At 38.2% G+C, this 20,404-nt stretch overlaps 1 protein-coding gene across 1 annotated transcript in view; it reads right to left on the bottom strand.

Moving 5' to 3' along the window:
- Positions 1–9,946: 9,946 nt before the first annotated feature.
- MIPOL1 (mirror-image polydactyly 1) overlaps positions 9,947–20,404 on the bottom strand; it is a gene marked incomplete at both ends in the record, with an annotated part of 163,482 nt that continues 153,024 nt past the window's right edge. The window contains one exon of the mRNA XM_080618211.1: positions 9,947–10,013. Coding sequence (XP_080474337.1) covers positions 9,947–10,013 — 67 coding nt within the window. The remainder of the gene's footprint in view (positions 10,014–20,404) is intronic.

Genomic DNA, 20,404 nt, shown 5'->3' with positions numbered 1-20,404 from the left:
AGTTATCAAAATGGGGAAGGATTTCGGGTAGCAAATTGCTTTTTAAATACTCAGGAAAAATAATTGTAATGAGACCTATTAGCCTGAATTTGAAAGAAGACAGACTAGAAAACAAGTTCAATAACAGCAATAGATTCTCTGTGGAGTTCTTAGTCATGGATCTGTAACTCCTCACGTATCTGTAGTTCCACCTGGAAGACCTGTGGCCTGCTTTAGGTGCAATAGCCAAAGAGGTGCTGGAATTAATGCAGGTCTGGGTGGTATCCAGCTTTCCTAGGGTGAGTGCTCTCGAAATGCAACAGTAAATCAAGGAGGAGGAGGAGCATGCCATGTGGTTTTTATACGTTGAACGACTCTATGGGGTTTCTTACATATACAATGCACAATAGTTTTTCAAGTCAAGGAAATATTTTTCTTTGTGTTGAACTATACTATATGCATACATTATAATCACCATAAATCGATGTGGTAGCTAGCTAGATACATATGTTGCATATGAATCACTTAGGTAAAAGAGTAACTGAATAGGAAACAGGGACATAATTTACAGGTTTTTCAAGCGGGGGGGGGGGAGCGGTGGTGGGGCAGAAGGAGGGAACAGGGCATGTTTGTGACAGCTGGTGGTATATCTCCTACACATCCTGGGTCAAGAGGGTAATATGTGGTTCAGCCTGCCAGACCTCAGCTTTTTACTACTAGTGGAAAGCAATAGTCACAGCACCTAGTTAGACACCTGCAGCCGATGGTCTTAGAAAAGCCCTAAAAAGACAAAATGTCAAGAGTACTGGGCAAAAAAAAAACCAGAAAGATTTTTAATGAAATAGTAGGTAGCAGGTCACTTGATAACACTGATCAGCTCTACAGGAAATGAGGCTGTGTGAGGGTGAAGTTCTGGATGAAACACCTCGTAACATGTAATGTTAGTCATCCGCAGACCAGATTTGAATGACTGGAAAATTACAAGGGTACAAGGATAATGCCATTACTGAAAATCACGGTGGATAGTTACAGCAGGCAGTTGTGGATTTGCTATACAGGACTATTGAGAACAGTCCCGTGGGATTTAATGAAAACACACATAGATGAAAGCATATTTTCTCTAGGCATAGGCAGTTCAGATCTGTAAGAGTCTTACTCTAGTGTATGTTAGAGCTCTGGGGAAATAAAGTTATCATGAGCAGACAAGCAAAATGTGGAGGAAGCAGGGCATTTAGCTACTTGAAAAGTAATTGAGTTGAGTTTCTCCATTATGTGATCAAAGAAGAGCAAAACTGTGAAGCTTTCTGGCCATTGTTCCAGCACATGCCACGGCAGTTGTTGCTGTATTCAACCGTTTGATGCTGTGGTTGTGCAGATCTGAGCAGTTCCTTTCGCTCTTCACAGATATCCCTCCACACCAGCAGCAAAACTCTCAGTCAAGCCTCTGCTTAACACAGGGTGCAGGTTATGCCTGCACATCTTTGTCCTCGCTTCTCCTGTATTTCAGGCTCTGAGGAGGTGAGCAAACTCTAGTCCAAAAGCACTGTAAGTGGGTGTAATTAGTCCCATATACAATGCTTTTGCATCAGAAAGGGGAATCGCAGCTCAGCAGCAAGCCCTGCTCTGTGCAAAAGACCAGGCAGACAAATGTCTTACACAAGCGAATTCCAGAGACAGATTTCACTTAGGATGCATCTATATTTGTGTTTTTCTCTGTGCTAAACCCAAATCAGCTGGGTTTGCCCTGCTCATTCCTTACTCACTTGAACAGAAGAAAAATGACTTTCTAAGACAGAGGGTGGGAACCATTAGAAACGTGATAACGAGCTGTGGATGGCTACAGGTGGCATTTCTTGAATATACCTGAGTCAGAATAGTGCTTTGACACCTGGGAGTGCTGACTGCACCAGCTAAGGTGGTAAGATCTGCCTGGAAAATCCTCAGTCTGCTTTAGTCAAGTCTAATCAGGCACAGAATGAAGAAATACAACATACAGTCAAAAGTTCATTTTAGGAATCTTTTTTTTTTTGCCTATTCAGGGATAAAGTACTATTATTATTAATTTTCTTTTAAACATGTGCTGAGATTTTATTGATGAAAATCATAGAAGGGATGAGATCCTATAAATAGAATTCAATATTTACTATTTTGATAAAACTTTTTGTGTCATATTTATGAAAGAAATCCTCAGTGATAGGACAACTGCCATTTCTGTTGCTTAACCTGTGAGAAGTAGAGGGGGCACTGCCTATTTTCATACTTACTATACAGTGACCAAACCAGATAAATGTTAATTAAAAATTTTGTTTTATTTGAAAGTTAGAACCAAGGTAGCTTGCCCTATCAAAAAAGAGTTTATTGAAAAAACTGAACGAAACCAAATTTCAACAGATTTCCTAGCCTTATGCTCACAAACCAACTTTAACCTTAGTGAGACACCTCCTTTCAAATATTACAACACCTGCATCTTGCTTTGACTTCTATGAAGTTTTCGAGATGTGTAAGTGTAAGCAAAGCAAAGTATTTCTGTCAGTCATTGCAACAACTTTTCCTCCTTTTCTACGTCTGAAGCAGGCAAAGCTTCTACACTCATGCGTTTTTGGATTTCACCCAAATCCTTTTTCTATCTTGCACTTTTTCTGTTATACTGCTTCAGCAACAACAGGGCAGTCCAGGTGTCCTGATTTGTGCCTTCCTTGTCTAATGGGATGAAGACTATGTTCAATGAACAGTTATGAAGTTCAATAAAGTTATGAAGACGTAACTGTTCAAAGTTATGAGTCTTTCTCATTTTTCTGATTTGATCTTGTAACCCTAGGCTAAAAATATTTGATATGTTTTTTTCTGAGCCTCATAGCTCCATATCTGTACCTTATACTGTGGATACGGAGCCCTCATTTTTGGACTATGGGTGAGAGCAGTAGGGCACTACCAGTGTATTACAACAGTGATAATATGGTTGAGTGGCAGAGTTGTCTGCCATACCACAGTCATAGCTTGAAGCGTTTTATTTTCTGCACTGTCTTTTTAAAACTAACTGTTATAACAAATGCCACAGCTGATCACATTCCTGATCTTTATCCATTTGTGTATCTCCCTCTCTTGCTTAATTCTACCACTAATGCTTAGTAACCATTAGTAACAAACGGTTATTAATGCTTAGTAGCCGTATCTGTAATATTGATATTCTTCATGCACTGGTAGAATGTTAAGGGTGAGAGAGAAAATTTTCCCTATATAAAGTGGAAGAAACAAAGCTGATAATTTTATATAGCCTGTTGAAGCACCAAAAGGGGTGATATTAGTGCTATGAGCATGTGTTGATGAAGACTTCCTACTGTATTATTGTATTTCTAGTATAGAACAGTTTCACAGAGGCTGCGTCTAAGTTGTGTTCGCTCTCTGAATAAGGTAAATATCCAAGTGAAGAAATTAACTTTTTGAAAAGCTGATTCTCACTTACATATATTACTTCTAAATTGATACCTGTATCAACTTAGACGCCAGTAGCCTCATTTCTCATAGACTGATTTTTGAAAAGAGTTTATCTATCTCTTTGATCACAAAACATTACATCAGTGAAAGTCAAATACTATGAACAAAGTTCTGAGACTTCAGATAGTGAACTATAGTAGTACCAAAGTAGTTTTTCATTTTTGAACCTTAATATTTTGATTTTTTTTTCTTTTTTATATTTGGTTCTGAAATGAGTTTTGCTAATACTTAGTTCATGAACAAATATACTACGGTTTTGATACTTTGAATTTTTTTGGAAACCATTACCTTTTTCATTTTTATGTGAAATACAGTGCAAATGCATGTAATATATTCAGCAAGGGTTCTCATAACCTTGCCTTAACAGGGCCACTGGGAAGCAGTTGTAACCAATTCTATCAGGTATAGAATTCTAATGGGTTCTTGCAGGTTTTAAACAAAGTATGGTGGTTTCAATTTATACATTCTCAACTTTTCAAGTTTCAGTACTTGCAACTTTAGTAACCTGCAACTCAAAACTTTTCAAGTTTTGAGTTGCAGGTAAAAGCTTATGAAAAGATAAGTTTTTCTTTTTTTTTCTTTTTCTTTTCTTCTTTTTTTTTTAATTTTGTTTGTTTTTGTTTGCTGGTTTTTTGTTTTTTTTTTTTTAATTTGATTAAAGATTGCCCCTGCCCCTCCCTTCTGCCAAGGGAAGGAAAAGAAAACCAACTAAAGGTCAAAGACAGCTTTTCCTTTACCTACAGCTATTCTATTTTAACAGCTCATACATATTTTCAACCTGTTTTCTTTATTGCCTGGCTCTGCACTAGCCATCAGGGTTAGTGCTTACTCATCACAGTACATAGTATGACTAAGAGTGAAGTACTGCAGGATTTGGCCACTCTTTCTGTATTTGATTGATTTTACAACAAAGTCTTGGCTACCAGAATTTAGAGAAGTCCTAAATTCTGAAAACACTTCTGGCTTTGCATTTGAGATGTTCAGTTGAATATAGTTACCAAGTAAATGTTACCTCAAAATTGATTAAATTAATGACAATATTTTACAATTAACAATAAAACCCCACACTCCAAACCCAACTCCTTTTGCAGACTATTTTAATAAAGGGATTAAAAAATACAAAAGAGAGAGTCAGGTAACCTGAGATGCAATTTTGGAATGCAAACTTTTAGTTCAAATGTGCAAGCTTGAACTTAACAAATGTTTAAAATATCTGAGTTTTTCAAATGGTGCCAAGATAAACCATGTCTTTTCTAAAGACTACATATTTAGCTAGGCACTAGCAATGTAAATCTTTCAACCATTTCAAGTATTTGTTTAAAAGCCTCCCAGAACACGTGTGCTCCCAACAAAACTGAAGAATGAAATGTTTAGACCGCTGAAGCTCAACAGCTGACTTATAATCAACCTAATATGAGAACACTACTTTGGTTTTTTGGACTTCTGAATACATTTTATTTACCAATGCATGAGAAGAACAAACAGAGAAAAGTCCAGTTCTGCAGACCTGATGTGAAACGGTACAGCAATAAGAGTTAGTATATGTAACGCTGCAATCACAGCAAGCACAGTATCAGAGAAACTGCCAGTCAGTGATTTCATGTGCCTCATAGTTTATTTTTGCATGGGAGAAAAATATTCTGGAGCACAAATTAAAAAGAAAGAAAAAAAAAGACCCCAACAACAAAAAAACCCAACAAACCTTACTGTCTTCCTAACTGTCTAAATGAAGAAAATAGAGGCACAGAGAAATCCGGACATTTAGGTAAGAAGTTTATTTGTGTACATGGATTAAAGATGTTACAACTCTTGATCATCTGATAAGAATATTTATAAAGCCATTCAATTTGAAAATTAAGGTATCTTGTAAAATGTCCTGTTATTTGGAATAAATAAATGCACCTATGACAAAATATTGACATTAGTAAAATATTTCAATATGATGGTTTATTTATAAGTTCTAATTTAAGCAGTTCTAATATTCCCCTACATTAACAATTAAATAATGAATTCTTACGTTCTTGTGAATATCTTTAAAAAGGAATCAAAACAACTTCATCTACAGGATTCCACTGACAAGACTGAGCTGGCTCTGAACTTTTCAAATATCAGCAGTTTTCCCAGCACCAGTACAGAAAACCATGCCACCAATTTTGGGCTGTAGGCCGAATGAAAAGCAGTAATAAAAGACTACAGGTCCACAGTTCTTTTCTGTTAAAGTTGATTTGTCACAATATTGTTAATTAGTGAGGGCTTAGGGAAGGCTTACTATGAATATAATTACAGTGCTGAAAAGCATTAATAACACTCTTATCCCGAGCCAACATGATGCTATTTACATATTTTACCCTGGCATATACCAGAAATGGCTTCCAATGCATAACGTGCTGCAGGATCATCAAGAGAAGCACACAATATCTCACAGGGAAAAGATGTTTCTGAGTATCTCAGTGCTCTTCAAGACAGCAGGAACACTAATCTGACCAGTAATTACTACCATCACCATAAGCATTGCCTATGGTAAGCCACCTTTCATCATGAACTGTTATTCCATCAGGAGGCAAATGAACTGCTACTCCTAGTAACTAATCAGATGCAATCTCACCTTTCTCTCATAAATTAGGACAGAAGTGACAATTGCATTTGTCTGCTGTATAGGGGTAGGCTTCTTTTCACTTTCAGAGCACTATGCAGACATCAATCAGTTCATAATTAATAAACAATATAATAAAAGCCAATTAACCTGTGTTATCATTACCACTTATTTCTACTCGCCAGACCAGATTCGTGCTCTTGTTACACTGAAAGACAGAACTCAGACTGGGTTCAGCAGTGCCAGAAATTCACCTGAGGGCACTAAAGTCTGGGCCTGCATTACCAGACCTGTGTTCACTTCAGCTGGTGAAGAAGCAAAAGTGTTTTGACATTGGCCACACAGATGCTTTTGCAAACTCCCTCGAGGAGCCTAGGCACCTCTTTAGGGGCTGCATACCTTTTATGACTGTCACTAAGGGATTTGCCAAAGACCACACACCAGGTTGTTAGCAAGAAAGAGTGATAACGCAACTGTTTCTGAATCTTTGCCTCTCAGCACAGTAAAATTCCCAAGGTCCTTTTCAAATAAGACAAACATTTCTTGCTGAATTTTAAAATTTACACCTAATATAATTGATTCAAAGTAATTTACCTACAGGATGATAAAAACCCCTAACTAAAAGCCCACTGAGGCTACTTTATACAAGACAGAGTTAGGAAACATTTTTTCACCTTAGGTACAATGTAACAAAAGGAAAATGATGAGGCAAGATTACTGCCCAATTTTACAGAATCATGTATTACCCACAGCCAGATGCATCTGACATCAAGTCTGCTAGATGGCTTTTGCCTGTCCAATCCTACTTTTCCAAACAAAGCCAGTGGGCACAAGAAGCTGGAGGTCAAACAGTCTTGCTGTATGAAGCCTGCACTCACAAAATGATTTGCTCAGAGGTGGAAAGACTTGGGGGAAGGTGAGGAGCTCTTGATACTCATAGCAGAGGGAGGAACTTAGCACATTCGTGCATGGATAACAAGCCCTGATTTAGTAAACTTGCATTTCCAAAGTACCAAAAAAGCTTCCTCATCAAAGCTGCCATGGAGTAAGAAGGAAGATCTTTATATTGAAAAATAAGTAGTTCTAAGTTAGATTAAAAGAATGGGTAAGAATAAATGTATCATTTTCACAGTGAAGGAAAGTTACCTTATTGTCCTATAGGGTTTTTGTCCCAGAGCCCATGTTGTTCAACTTAACTAAGAAATCACCTTGAAAAGGGAGTTAATTTGGATATGGTGGTATTTTATGTCACCATATTCAGCATGGAAATGCTGATGATACTATGTTACTGTAAGTAATAAAAATAAGGTGTGAAAAGGTACGGAGTAGGAGTTCATGGTCACCAGGGAATGCATGATAAAACAATAGATGACATTCAGCACCCATAAATGCAAAGTTATGCATTCAGAAAACACTTCTGTCTTCATACACCCTATGATGAACACTGAACTGAATATTACAACTGAGAATGAGATCTAGAATTGTTTTTATTATTACAGAAATATTAATCCCAAGAAACCATCCGTCATAAAGGAAATCCAATGCTACAAATTATTACAAGTAGCATAGAGAATAAAACAGACAACATCATTGTGATAACTGTTCAAGTCATGACTTGTCTGTATCTTGAATATCAGGCACAAATCTGGTTGTCTCAGTAAAAACACTGCAGAACTGGAAAAGAAATAGATTAGCATGACGAGGCCAATTAGAAACATGACACGCATCCTTTACAGGAGACTAGGGAATCTCTCTGGAAAAGATATGCTGGGAGGAGGATGCCAACTATGCCAACTATGCAAAATCACAAGGGACATGAAAACAATATTAACAAATGGTTGCTTACTGTTTACTACAAAAACTAGGTGATAACAAATGAATAAAGCTGGTTCATAACACAGAAAAGGAAATAATTATTCACTCAATGCATCATTAACTGCATAAGTCCTTGTGACAGGAACAAGAAGATACTAAAAGTTTAAATGGATTCAAAAACAGGTCATGAAAAAATGCTGCTAAATACAAAGATACCACTTTTGGTTCAGAAATCTCCTAAATAACAAACTGCTGGGACACCATCTGGGAGAAAGGTCACTAGTGCTGGCCTGACTTTATAGCCTTTCCTAGGCATCTTCTACTGCTTATTGCCAAAGGCAGTCTTTAGGCTAGTTGGAACTTTGGTCTAGCACAGTATGGTAGTCCTTATATCTCTATCTTTATTCTTTCTTCACCACTTCCCTAGAGCAGAAATGGTACAACAGCAGTGACAGCTCAGGAGATCATGTCTTTTACTTGGTGTACTAAAGCTCAATGAGGATAGCAGGAAAAAGCAATTAAGTGGCCCAAGCGCTGGAGAGCAGCACATAGGAGATGGTGAAGGGGCTGGGAGCTGAGCAGTGACAGTCCTCTGCTATGGAAGCATTAAACTTTCTTCCCACTCAATAGGTGGAGGGGAGAGACTCCAGACTCCCTGGCTATCTTAGGATTGACCACAGGTCAAAAAGGAGCACTTCAGAAGTTTGTGGAGGTGACATGGGTAAATTTGGCTTGTAGGAATGCTACTTATCTCCCCGCAAGTGATTAGGTTTGGTTGAATGAAACTAGGAGGAGTTTAGGTCTGCAGACGATGAAGGTTTAACATGGAAGTGCTTGAAAGGAAAAACAGTCATTGAAATGTCTTCCCCTGTCTAAAATTAAAATTTAATTTTCTTCAGCTAGACTGCGCTATCATGACACCTGTACAAGGAAACACTAAGAGGGAAGACAGCATAACATTAAACACAAAGCAGAGTAGGCAAGAGGAATATAACATCTGTGTACCCCAATTTTTCCTCTTCACAACTTTGCCCCTTGCCGTAGGAGTCTATCCTTCCACCTTTGAGTTCAGTCCTAGGACACTTCAGGAGTACATACAGCAGAGGATTGGCAAGCTGGCCTCAAACCCAGCCTGGATGGTATTGCTGCACTACAGAACAATCAGAGGTCTAGAAGCAGCAGACAAAAAGTCTTGTAGGAAGGGGGTGATGAACCCACCCACTTACACTGAAAAGGCAAATTTTAACTCTATAAGGTGGTTTCTGAACATCTGAGAGCTTTTACCTCAAAGGAAAGGACAGACGATTGGCTATTAACAATACGGGAAACCTCCTCCACTGTCTAAGATACTTTACAATGTCACAAGTCTTTCCTGTTGGGATTTACGAAGCTGTACCTCTAGTGAAACCTAACTGCACATTTCTTTCTAATGTACACTGAAAATGCCATGTACTAACAGTAGCTATACAACTACTGTATAAAGCTATACATGTATCCTTCCATTAGTTGCAGCCACAGTCACTACCTGCAATTCAGTGGGCTGACTAAGATGGAAAAAATCTCCAATACACTAGTCACAGATAGTTCTCGAATGTGAACCTACTTTATGAATTAATATATTTAACATACAAATACTGGACTGTTTGCAGTCCCACAGATGACATGAGATTTAAATTTTGAAACTGTTTTGCAAGATTTTGCACCTGAAGCCTGCAGTATTTGAAAACGTGATCAAGCTGTGCCTTGCAGCAGACTATAGTCTAGTAACACCGAGAGGACAGACTCTTAAAACAAGCATCTACATCATTTTTCACAGTACACAGTGCCACAATGCATCTGCTTAAAAACAAATACATGTTTGCAGTGAAACATTTCAACAAATCACAGAACTCAGCAGCAAAGTAGTTAAACATTTATGATTTGATTTTATCTCAGCTTGGAATGTCGCTGGAGTGTCCCACTTCTAACAACTGTTTGCTAAGTTAAGGCTTTAGTGTTTACACAGTGCTGAATGAAGCAGCCTGGTCACCAGATGTGAATGCTTCCTTAGACTAGAGCTTTCAATCAGATCACGGTCCTAATGGTCCCTGCTCCAACCTTCTTCCTCAGGACGTCCACCAGCCTTTCCAACCTGAGAGGGGGCAGGGGAGAGGGAGAGGAGAGAAAAAAAAAAGGAAGCTAACGTTAGGAATGTTCTGGCTGAAAGAGACAGTGTTTGCACTGAACCAAGCTGTCCTGGTGGTGGTCATGCTCAGAAACAAAGCACTACTGTAAAAGACAGACATTAAGGGAAAATGCAGACAACTTACGGAAAACTTTTTAAACTACAACCCAGCCCATTTGCAGGCAGTGATATATATCAATTCACTCTTCTTTTGTGGTATATGTAGTATCTGAGGTCCCTTTAAGGCATCAATGCAAAACCCTGTGCAGCAATCCTGTGGCACCTATACACTTTGGTGTAAGCAGGACATTCAATTCTTGCAATTTTTAAAATATGAGTGGTCCATGGCTCTCATTAAATGTAACACTTAGCTGTTGTTTTCCCTTAAAAAGTACCTTGCCCATTATCCAGCAGATACTTTTATTGTCCAGTTTATAAATTTATGCCTAAACCCCTATGTGTTTTATGTAAAAAACTTTTCAAAATACTCAACGAGCCAAGTTTCTGAGGATGTGGAGGATGACATTTTGAAGGTGGCCAATATGATTATTATGTCAACACAACTACAGAAAAAATGTCTAAGTAACTAGAACAGAGAGCTGCCTAATCCTCTCAGTTTTAAGGCAGAGATTATAAGCATGTCCAGCATCTCACTGGCTTAATTAATTCTTTTCTTTTGTTAAAATATGTAGGTGAATGCAGTGGGCTAAATTTGTGCAGAGTTCTCCATTTGCACACATTTATCTTCAGCACTCCAATAATCATGCATTCAAGGTATTCCTTCAATTAATCGGTATTTCATGGAATCCTTCAGTGAAAGCTGTCCTACAAATAAACTAATGATATAAAAGCAGACACTGTGTGTAGCAGAACAAGTCGAGAACCGTGTCCAGCATATTATATACACAACTTCCATAATGGATAAAAAGAGGTGCAGGTTCAAATAGTTGTATGCACTGTTGCAAAGTTGACCTTTTTTTTTTATCTGAAAAGACAGTCTTTATTTTCTTTTTCTCCCTAATACATTACACAACATGCGGAATGCAGATAGGAAATAAAAGTAACAGCTTTATCAAACCTGAAAAATTCATTTTATCTCATGGATGCATTAGTAAGTTCAGTGTAGGAAAACTAGTTAACATGTCTTGGATTTATTGCCACAAGTCATGACTAACGCGCATGGTACGTATTGAAACACTTGTTTTCCAGGAACCACCAAGCACCACGAAGCTACACCTTTCATTGTACTCACCAGGTGACTTAATTCCTGAAATGAGATTAAGAATTCACCACCCTAATGTAATTATCAGACACCAGGAAATGTATGTGAAAAGTTCATCTGGTTCAAGCTGTCCACAGGGACTCTAAAGGAGTGAAAGCACAGGTGAAAAAGTACTGCTTGGTTACTCCTCTCCCTTCAGTTTTCTGAGTACTGCTTTCCCTTTTTAACCAACTAGTGCATTTTTCCTGATTTTGTAATGTACCTCTACTGCGCTTCTTTATCTTTATGGAGGCAGCATCCAGTCATAACTCAGTACAGTCAGTCTACACAGGTAGAAAGTTAGGGCTTTCACAAGTTATTTGCTCCTGAAAGTTTTCTCACAGTGGATAAATTGTTGTTTTTAAATCAGTGTTTACTGATAGGTCATAGCTTCCTCAGCCTCTCTTACTGAGAAGTTTCCCTGTTAAATCGGTTAGTTCATGTGAGATTTCAGATAGCAATGGCAGATCAATCCTCACTTTTAACAGCATGTATCTTCTGAAGCATTGCAGCTTCCTCTGCTACTTTAACTATCACTGGAGGTCTCTCTCACACTAGCACCCCCTGTAATGTGCTTCAGAGACATAAAGCACAGGAGAAACATTTCAAACTGTCTGGCCAAACAAAAGGTTTGGGCTGCAAATTGTTTTCTGGAAGATAGCAGAAAAATAGTAAAATCTGAGATCATGGCTTATTTAAACCATTGTTCAGTTCAAAACAAGTACTGTGTGGCTTATACAAGTGGGGGGAAAATTACTTCAATAATTTAGGTTTCTTTTGGGGAGACAATAGGTTGGAGGTCACTGCTTACACTGTCCAGCAATTTGGCTTAGATGTGCACCACTCTGTGACCAAGCAATGACACTGCATGCCAGAGCAAAACAAGTTAGCAAAGAGCTGCCCATGTTTGAAGAGAAATACCACTGGGATGAAAGTAGCTGTCTTCTGTTTAACCTTGAAACTGCCAGGCTTCATTGAAAGTAATGAGGCTTAACAATCATAGCTTCTGCTTTTCAAATGAATGATGACTGAAATCATCAAAATGAGGTATTCCACACCAAATACAAACCGTGCAAGGATTATTTACCTTTTGTTTCAGCCATGTGTGGATTTGCAAATTTATTTATTCTTTATTAGAAGAAAGAAAGAAAAAAAGCAGCAGGGGATTAAGAAACTATACTTTTGAAACAGATTTAAACAATAATGCAAAAGAGAGACTGTATCAGTTATTTATAAGATAAAATAACAGAGGGCAAAATTCACCCCTACATAGACACAAGACCCAATATGCCTCTGATATCCCACTTAAGCCTACAAAATAATGCTATGTGCTGTATCAGTGGTTAATAACTCTGCTTACGGGCCTCAAGGGCCTTTTTGGAATGATAATCCAAGACTGTTCACCAGTGGCCCAATTTTGCCATCCTGACTCACACTAAGCTACATTTTAGTTTGTGAGTAATAAAAGGCAGCTAACAAGGCCATTTGTGTCAAAGAGGTACTACCTGCCAGGGGTGCCCCTTGTTGATAAGGCTCTATCCAGCATGGTGAGATGTTAAGGCAGACCCTTTGGAGGCTAGGCATTTTAATCTCTGGTAAACTGAAGGAATAGTCTTATACCTCAAGATCAAAGGGAACTTCAATATCTAAATAGACAAATGGGAGGTGCTGGGAACTACTCTAAAAGTCTTAGTGTTCTCAGAGTTCTATTCAAAATACAGAAGACACTGATCTGAAGAAAGCAACTTTTATTACTTTGTGCAATCATGATATATTTGCCAGCATAATCTCACCATACTTTACTTAACTGAAAGCAGTGCTGACTATGTTTGACTCTATCCTAAGACACAAATTTGACAAATTACATTTGTCTTTTTGCTTGTGAAGGGAACAGTCCTAATAATATAAATTAAATGTGCAATATGGCAGTATCATCTCCTGAGATGTAAGCATGGACAATCACTGAATTTGATCTTATGAAGCAACCAAACAAGTAATTCAAGAAGAAAGTATTTGGGTTTGTATTTTAGGTCAGAGAGAAGAATGATATGGTGGGCATCTCTGCTTCAGTGCTGGAGGTCCAAATGTGCAGGGACAGAGAGGCACCTTCGGGAATGTTCAACAAAGCCTCTTAAGGTCTCATTCCTCATTCTCACAGATTTCAATTACTTGCTCGGAGATTTTGGAAGACTCCAGTAAGTGACCATCACTATTTCTTGGTACTTAAATAGTTCTAGAAAATCTGTCCCTTAATAAGTAAATTCTCTTAGCAAACACCCCTGCAGCATTCTCTGCACAATTACTGTATGTCTGCATGCAAAATGAGTGCAAAATGACATATGAAATACAGGAACTATGTATTCAGATAGATAGGTACAACTTCAGTTTTATTTATACTGACTTGAACATACCTGAGGTCAAAAAGCCCTGTGTTTTTCAGGATAGATGGAAGTTGCATCCATGGAAAGCAAAAAGATGAGAGCTAGAAATATTCTTTATCTACATTCCTTTCTTCTGTAATGGTCATCTCAGTGCTTCCATGAAATGGAAAAATAATAAAAAAAACCCCAACTACAAAGTCGGAAAGAGACATCTGGTCCATCATTACTTTTAAATTAGCACAAGATGCATCATTCTGAAGAGTTTTGAATTGCAGTGTCTTACTGCTTGCTCAATGCAAACTTGGAATTAAGCAGGTGAATGTGTTTTAATACAGAAATAAAAAGATTTTATTGAGGAGCTTGCTATTATATTACAAGTTTGAATATGTACTTTTAAAAGTGTTACTAAGTTTTAAGAAGGTCCTCATGTTTAGAGGAAGACTCCCTAAACAAGGACATTGTTAGGTGTGTCTTCCCCAGGACAAACTCCCAACCATTCTCAACTCCTCTTCCAGTTAATTTCAAACTGTGTTCTCTTATCACCTATGCACATCTGAAAAAGTGCCTGTGTGGAGTGGATGATGTTATATGGAGTGTTCTTACACAGCTCCTGAACTGTTAGACAACCTGTTTTGATTTTTAGCAAAGTCTTACAGAGCTTTATTCCCCTGAGAATAAAGAATTTTGTTTTTAGGACCAGTTTCCATAAAGCAGACTTAAAAATCTTACTGTGTTCTGGGAGCCCAGAAGCTGGCCATATAGTTGCAAAAACATTATCTATGGATCTCAACTGCTGACTCTTAAGTGCATTATAGGCTTGCTCTCCCCTTTCATGTATTCTGCTGAAGAAGTCTAGCTTGAAACTAGACAAACTTGTAGTTTGGGATCAGTAAAAACTATGCAACTCCGTAAATCCACAAAGATCAGTACATCCTCCATACTGCTCCATCTCTGGCCAAAGGAACTCACCCCAGAAGGAAAGCAGTAGCCTTTATCCACAATTCTGAATATGACAGAGTTAAACAGCCACAGAGTGCTCTTCCAGGGCATCATGCCCTAGAAATAGCCAAAATGGATACCAAGCTGAAAGAAAAGGGCATACTTCAAGTAGCCTATGTTCTAATCTGCAAAGCAATATATAGACTAGCAGAAAACAATAGCTTCCACCTGCAGACGAAGGAATTAAGTGATAAAAACAAAACCCTCCTGGATTTTGAAATGCTATATAAAGGCTTATGAACCTAAACTATAACTCTTGGTTATCTTTCCAGTAGATAAGATTAGGCTCAGGCTATGAAGATGGCCTTACTTGCATGATTCCTGACTTTTTGTGGAATGTGTTTTGCTAACACTAATTCCCTTTAAAAACCACACATGTGAAAATATATTAGGTAAACAAAATGCATTGGACAAAAGCATTACAAGCAGTTTAGCAGTAGAACTCAGTGAATGACTGGTGAGTGGTCATGCAAACAAATCCCCTTAAATTAATCTAAGAATAAAAAATTTCTTTGCTTTCCTTCTCCTCTCCTTCAGTCTTCCTCTTTCATATATAATATCAAATCCTAAATGGAGTACTCATTTTCAGGTATTTTCTGTAAAAGTCGAGAAAATAAATGACACAGAGATGAGAGGCTGCTGTGATACTAGTCTCATTCACAAACCAGTCATTTGGGTAGGATCACTGAGTCAATAGGCTGGAGGAAACTGGTTCAGCTTTATTATCTGCAGGAGGGAACTGGATCCCAGCTGCTTCCCTCTCAAGGGAGTAACACTGTGCTAACAATGGTGCTGGGGTGGCTTGTTCTGAGTTTCAAATGTTGAAGCTGTTCTGACTGAATAAAATGCTTAAATATTCACTGGATTGAAGCCTGGAATGTAAAAGTATGACCTTGCAGTGCGTGGCCTATCTACCACTCTACAGAGGCATCACCCTATTACCTCTGGGTGGCTCAGTGAATCTTTAATTATTCCTCAGTTCAGGTATTTTTACCATCTCAAAAGTCTGTCTTTTGAACAATAATGATTTTCAATCTACTCACTAAAAAGCATTACCAGTTGTATTTAATGGTCATGCACCAATCTGTGACAATTCCTTCATAAATCACAATAGTGGTAAAGGCTACATGGGGTTCAGGTGCACTAGGCTGCCTCTCTCTGCTGAACAGAGTTCCCTCTGCATCTTTTGGATGGGAGACTGGGTGTCTTTCTAAATGGCATGGTGGAGTTCAGCAGTGGCTTGGAGCCTGATGCAGGAATTGCAGAGTAAAATTTGGTTAGACAGGTGGCTGGACTGACTGGTAATAATAGTCCTTTCTGGTCTTAAAACACAAGTCTTAGAGACTGATTTAGCAGCATCAGTGAGCTCTAAACTGCGGTAGACCACAGTGTTGAATCTAGTCACTCCAGCCACTGCCGTCAATTCCTGCCTGCCCAACACTGTTTGTAATGTCACTCCAAAAAGTATGTTTCATTAAACTTACAGGCCTTATATTTGGCAGAGCATACTATTCTGTCTCTGAAAAGCACTGTCACAAAACAATCATTCCTATTAAATCCCTTTCAGCATCTTCTCAGCCCAAAAGAGTAATTCTGTATATGATTAAACTTAGAAGTAAATACAGCCAGTTGGGCTCCTGACAGCAGACATATTTCAAAATAAACCTGGCTCACGCAGGCCTTGGCTAAAATATTAAGCCTTTATCTGTGGTCCACAATAACTAATCTTGTCAAATTGTTTGCTCTCTACCTTCTGTTTGGAAGATTATGAGCTAGCTCACCATTACTATTCACCTTGTGCCATCACTAGCAGCAGGAAAAGTGAGTGGTAAACACAGTTGGGCTATTTTGACGGCAGTTCACCCTACTTTATTGATGTAGATTGTTGCACAGCACAGGACAATACAAGATCAGGACTCTGCATCTATGCTGGATTTAATGCTACCTTGTGAAAGGTAGCATTCCTTTGTTTTCAAATGCTTTCTCAGGACAGCATACACAGATCGCCTAAAATAAATGAGCTTATGAACAAGAAAAATAAACCCTTAAGCAACTATGCTGTAACCTCATCTGTATTTCAGTACATTGAGATCTACAACATGCTTATGATACAGATCAGGCTCTTACAATTGGATGGACCATTCACATCTGAGCATGTGGCTGATATCAGATTTAAAAAATTAACAAGAACTGAAATAAAGGATATATTGGTATATTTAAGGTCAAAGTATACACATCAGATTATTTAATCAGATCACAGAATTCCACCTAATTACTCCAGCTTGAGTCTGACAGTTTATATGCCAATTTTATGCAAAGTTTACTATTTCTATTTGTGCAAGAAAAACCTTTCCTGTACCTCCTTCCATAACCTTCAATTACTTTTCTCACTGACAATTACTGTTTTCATGCATTTGGCATCACAGCTGGTATCTTTTAGGAGAAATCTTGACATTGAAGCCTACTCTATTCTACTTCTTGCAGTGACAGCATTTCTACAAAGTTCATGCAGATATGAATAGGCAAGGGCATCCTGGATTTTTTTTTGACAAATACTTCCTGGAAGTCTCTGTCATCTGTTCAGGTAAAGCTAGCAGTTTTATCTTATGCTAATATATCTTCCTTACAGAAAGTATTTTGCCATCCTGTAGAACCTGTGATCCTATAGATCTGTGATTCTGTGATCAGCCTGAAACCACCACATTACCCCCTTCTGCATGTTTCAAAAAACTTTCCTCGTAAGACCAGGTCTGAACCTCTCAGATGCCTATTTCAAGCTAGTCTCACCTCTTCTGGGCATGCTCTGGTGAAGTCCTGTTTATAATGTGTTTGTAAAGTTGCAAATTATAGACTCATAGGATCACAGAAAGTTGGAAGGAACATCAAAGATCATCTAGGCCAACCTTTCTTGGCAACAGTACAGTCTAGACAAGATGTCCCAGCACCCCATCCAGCTGAATACTGGAAATATCGAACACTTGGGAATCCACTGCTTCCCTGGGGAGATTATTCAAATGGCTGATTGTTCTCATTGTGAAAAATTTTCCTCTAGTGTCCAATCAGAATCTCCCTGGGAGCAACTAGTACCTGTTACCCCTTGTCTTTTCCATGTGACTCCTTGTGGAAAGGGAGTCTCCATCTTCTTTGTAGCCACCCTTTAAATACTGGAACATGGTGATAAGGACTCCCCTCAGCCTTCTTTTCTCAAGACTGAACAAACCCACCTCTCTCAGCCTTTCATCACATGACAGGCTTCCCAGTCCTTTGATCACCTTTGTGGCTCTTCTCTGGGCCCTCTCCAGCCTGACCACATCTTTTTTGAATAGTAGGGACTGAAACTGAACACAGTATTCCTGATGTGGCCTGACAAGCGCTGAGTAGAGTGGAATAATGTCATCTTTATCTCTGCTGGTGACGCCTTTATTGATGTAACTCAGCATCACTGTTCACTCATTGTCTACCAGGACCCTCAGGTCCTTTTCCACAGGCTGATATATTACTCAGGCTGATTGCCAAGTATATATCGCATTAAAGCACAACTCTGGCATACTCCTCTTGATATTATAAACAATAAAGATAAAAAGAACTTTTTTCTTGATTCCACAAATATTTTGTGAAATCTGATGCAGACTTGGCGGCTCAAGGCAGCTCTCAGTTATGTTCCACCTCCCTGAGGTGGTTCCACCTTCATGACCAAGAGTAATCTGGAGCTTGTGGAGAGAAAATTCCTTCTGATAAACCATCATCAATTTCCTCCGCTTTACATTAAAAATAATGGTTTCTACATAGGTTTGATGTATTTAGATAGATTTGCCTTCCTGGCATAACTGATGTGATACTGCCCAACCTGGAGTGACTTCTACATCACTGAGAGATCAAGTAACAATGGAAATGGGTTTGGATGTAAGAGAAAAGCATTTAATTAAGATCCCACTTGTGATAAGTCCTTCATAACGGTCTCAGACTGGTAAGTGAACTCCCCACCCTTTCGGTGTAATCCAGTGGTGCCCACAGACTTCTCGTTTCAGGGCAACTCAACCATACTTCTGAAAAATATTTCTAGAAAATCTAAGAGCAGTCTTCTCTCAGTAATAGATTAACAAAAGTTCATGGACAAAATATCCTTTTCTCCTTTTAATGTCTGTAATACATTATATATAGATGCTATCAACATGAAGCTGGTCTATTATTATTGATGTTGCAACATGGTCCCCTATGCAGGGATAAAAACAGAAAAGATGCCTAACTGCCTTTTTACACACAAAAAAGGGGTTTTAAAATACCAGTTGAGACAGCATCACAGACCAAAGTGTTTCCTACACATGCATAATGCTCCTTAAAATACTTCATAGGCTTTTTACTCAGTTATCAGCCATTTAAGGCCATTAAGATGAAAACAAGTCTTCCCACTTTTAAGCTTCAGTAACCTCTCTCCAGTACCTCCAGACAGACTGTCTCCAACTGCCTTCTGCACCATTCTAGCAAGACAATTCACATTGTTAGACAGGTCACATATTTTTTTTTTCACTGGACTTCTAGGCCTATTTTGCTCAATGTTCCTGACATCCAACTGGGAACAAACTTCTCCTTCTTCTGGGAGGTGAGTAAATTCCTGAACAAGACCGACTCTGGAGGACCTTCAGCTCATTTTGAGGACAGCTTTAATTCTTCTGAACTGGTGAGCTTGCAGACTTGGGCCTTGGTGGCAAATCTGTCAGGTGGTGATATGAATGGAACTGATTGTGGGAAAAAAACCTTCTTAATTTCTGCTGATGACAGTATAAAAATTTGGCTTTACATCAAGATTCACAAAATTCCTCAATAGCATGGAGTAAAATATCCCAGTGTTTAAAATTGGAAATGTGTGAAATGTCTTTTGTGTTTTGAGTTCACCACTTAGGATCCCTTTTACCACATGTAGATGTGCATTTGTTACAACCTTCAAATAATTTATGAGTATCTTATCAAACATTGAGTTGATAGAAGTAGATATATTATGAGGCACAGAATTAAATGCTAAATACAATAATTTCATTATACACATCTCTAATAGTTGTAGTGTCTTCCATTTAAAAGCTGAATTCTGACACTTTCTATGGGCAAAAATTCCATAATGTGAAGCTGAAATGATAAAATTTAATCCTAAAGATTCATGCCTTCTAACAACTCAGTGTTTCCAACAGCTTAGTGTTTACTTATACCCATATCACATACAGCAAAAATGTAGAAGAGGAAAGCTGAGCAACTTGCCAATAAACAGCAGTGGCAATGTTGGGGTTAAAGCTATTGTTGGCTCTCATACAACTGATGCTGCCTTTCTACAAAATCTTGTTAAAAAAAATGAAAAGCCTTATGGAAAATATGTGGCTATTAGTTAATGACCCAGTACTAGATCAGAAACATGAACTGTAATTTTTTCCTTGGAGAACTATCCCCTGCTTCAGTAAAGGTACACTTAATTTTAAACAATGGAAAAATTTAAATGATTTCAAGTTTGCTTAGAATTAAATACCTTGCTGGTCCAGGCAGTTATTTCAATTTGTTGCTGTAAAGAACTGTTCCAGCAGTTCTCTAAAAGATTATACGTAATTCAGAAGCTTCAGAATGTCTGGGATTTCTTTTTGAGCATCTGCACATACATTTACAGTATTCAATCTTTTGCATATGTTAAGAAACAGTGTGAGTATTAACAGAAAGAACCGCAACTTTATTTTTAT

This window comes from Psittacula echo, assembly GCF_963264785.1.
Source record: "Psittacula echo genome assembly, chromosome: 5".
In the NCBI taxonomy this organism is placed as follows: Eukaryota; Metazoa; Chordata; class Aves; order Psittaciformes; family Psittacidae; genus Psittacula; species Psittacula echo.
Note: the sequence above shows the minus strand (reverse complement) of the source record. Positions and strands in the feature narration are given on the sequence as shown.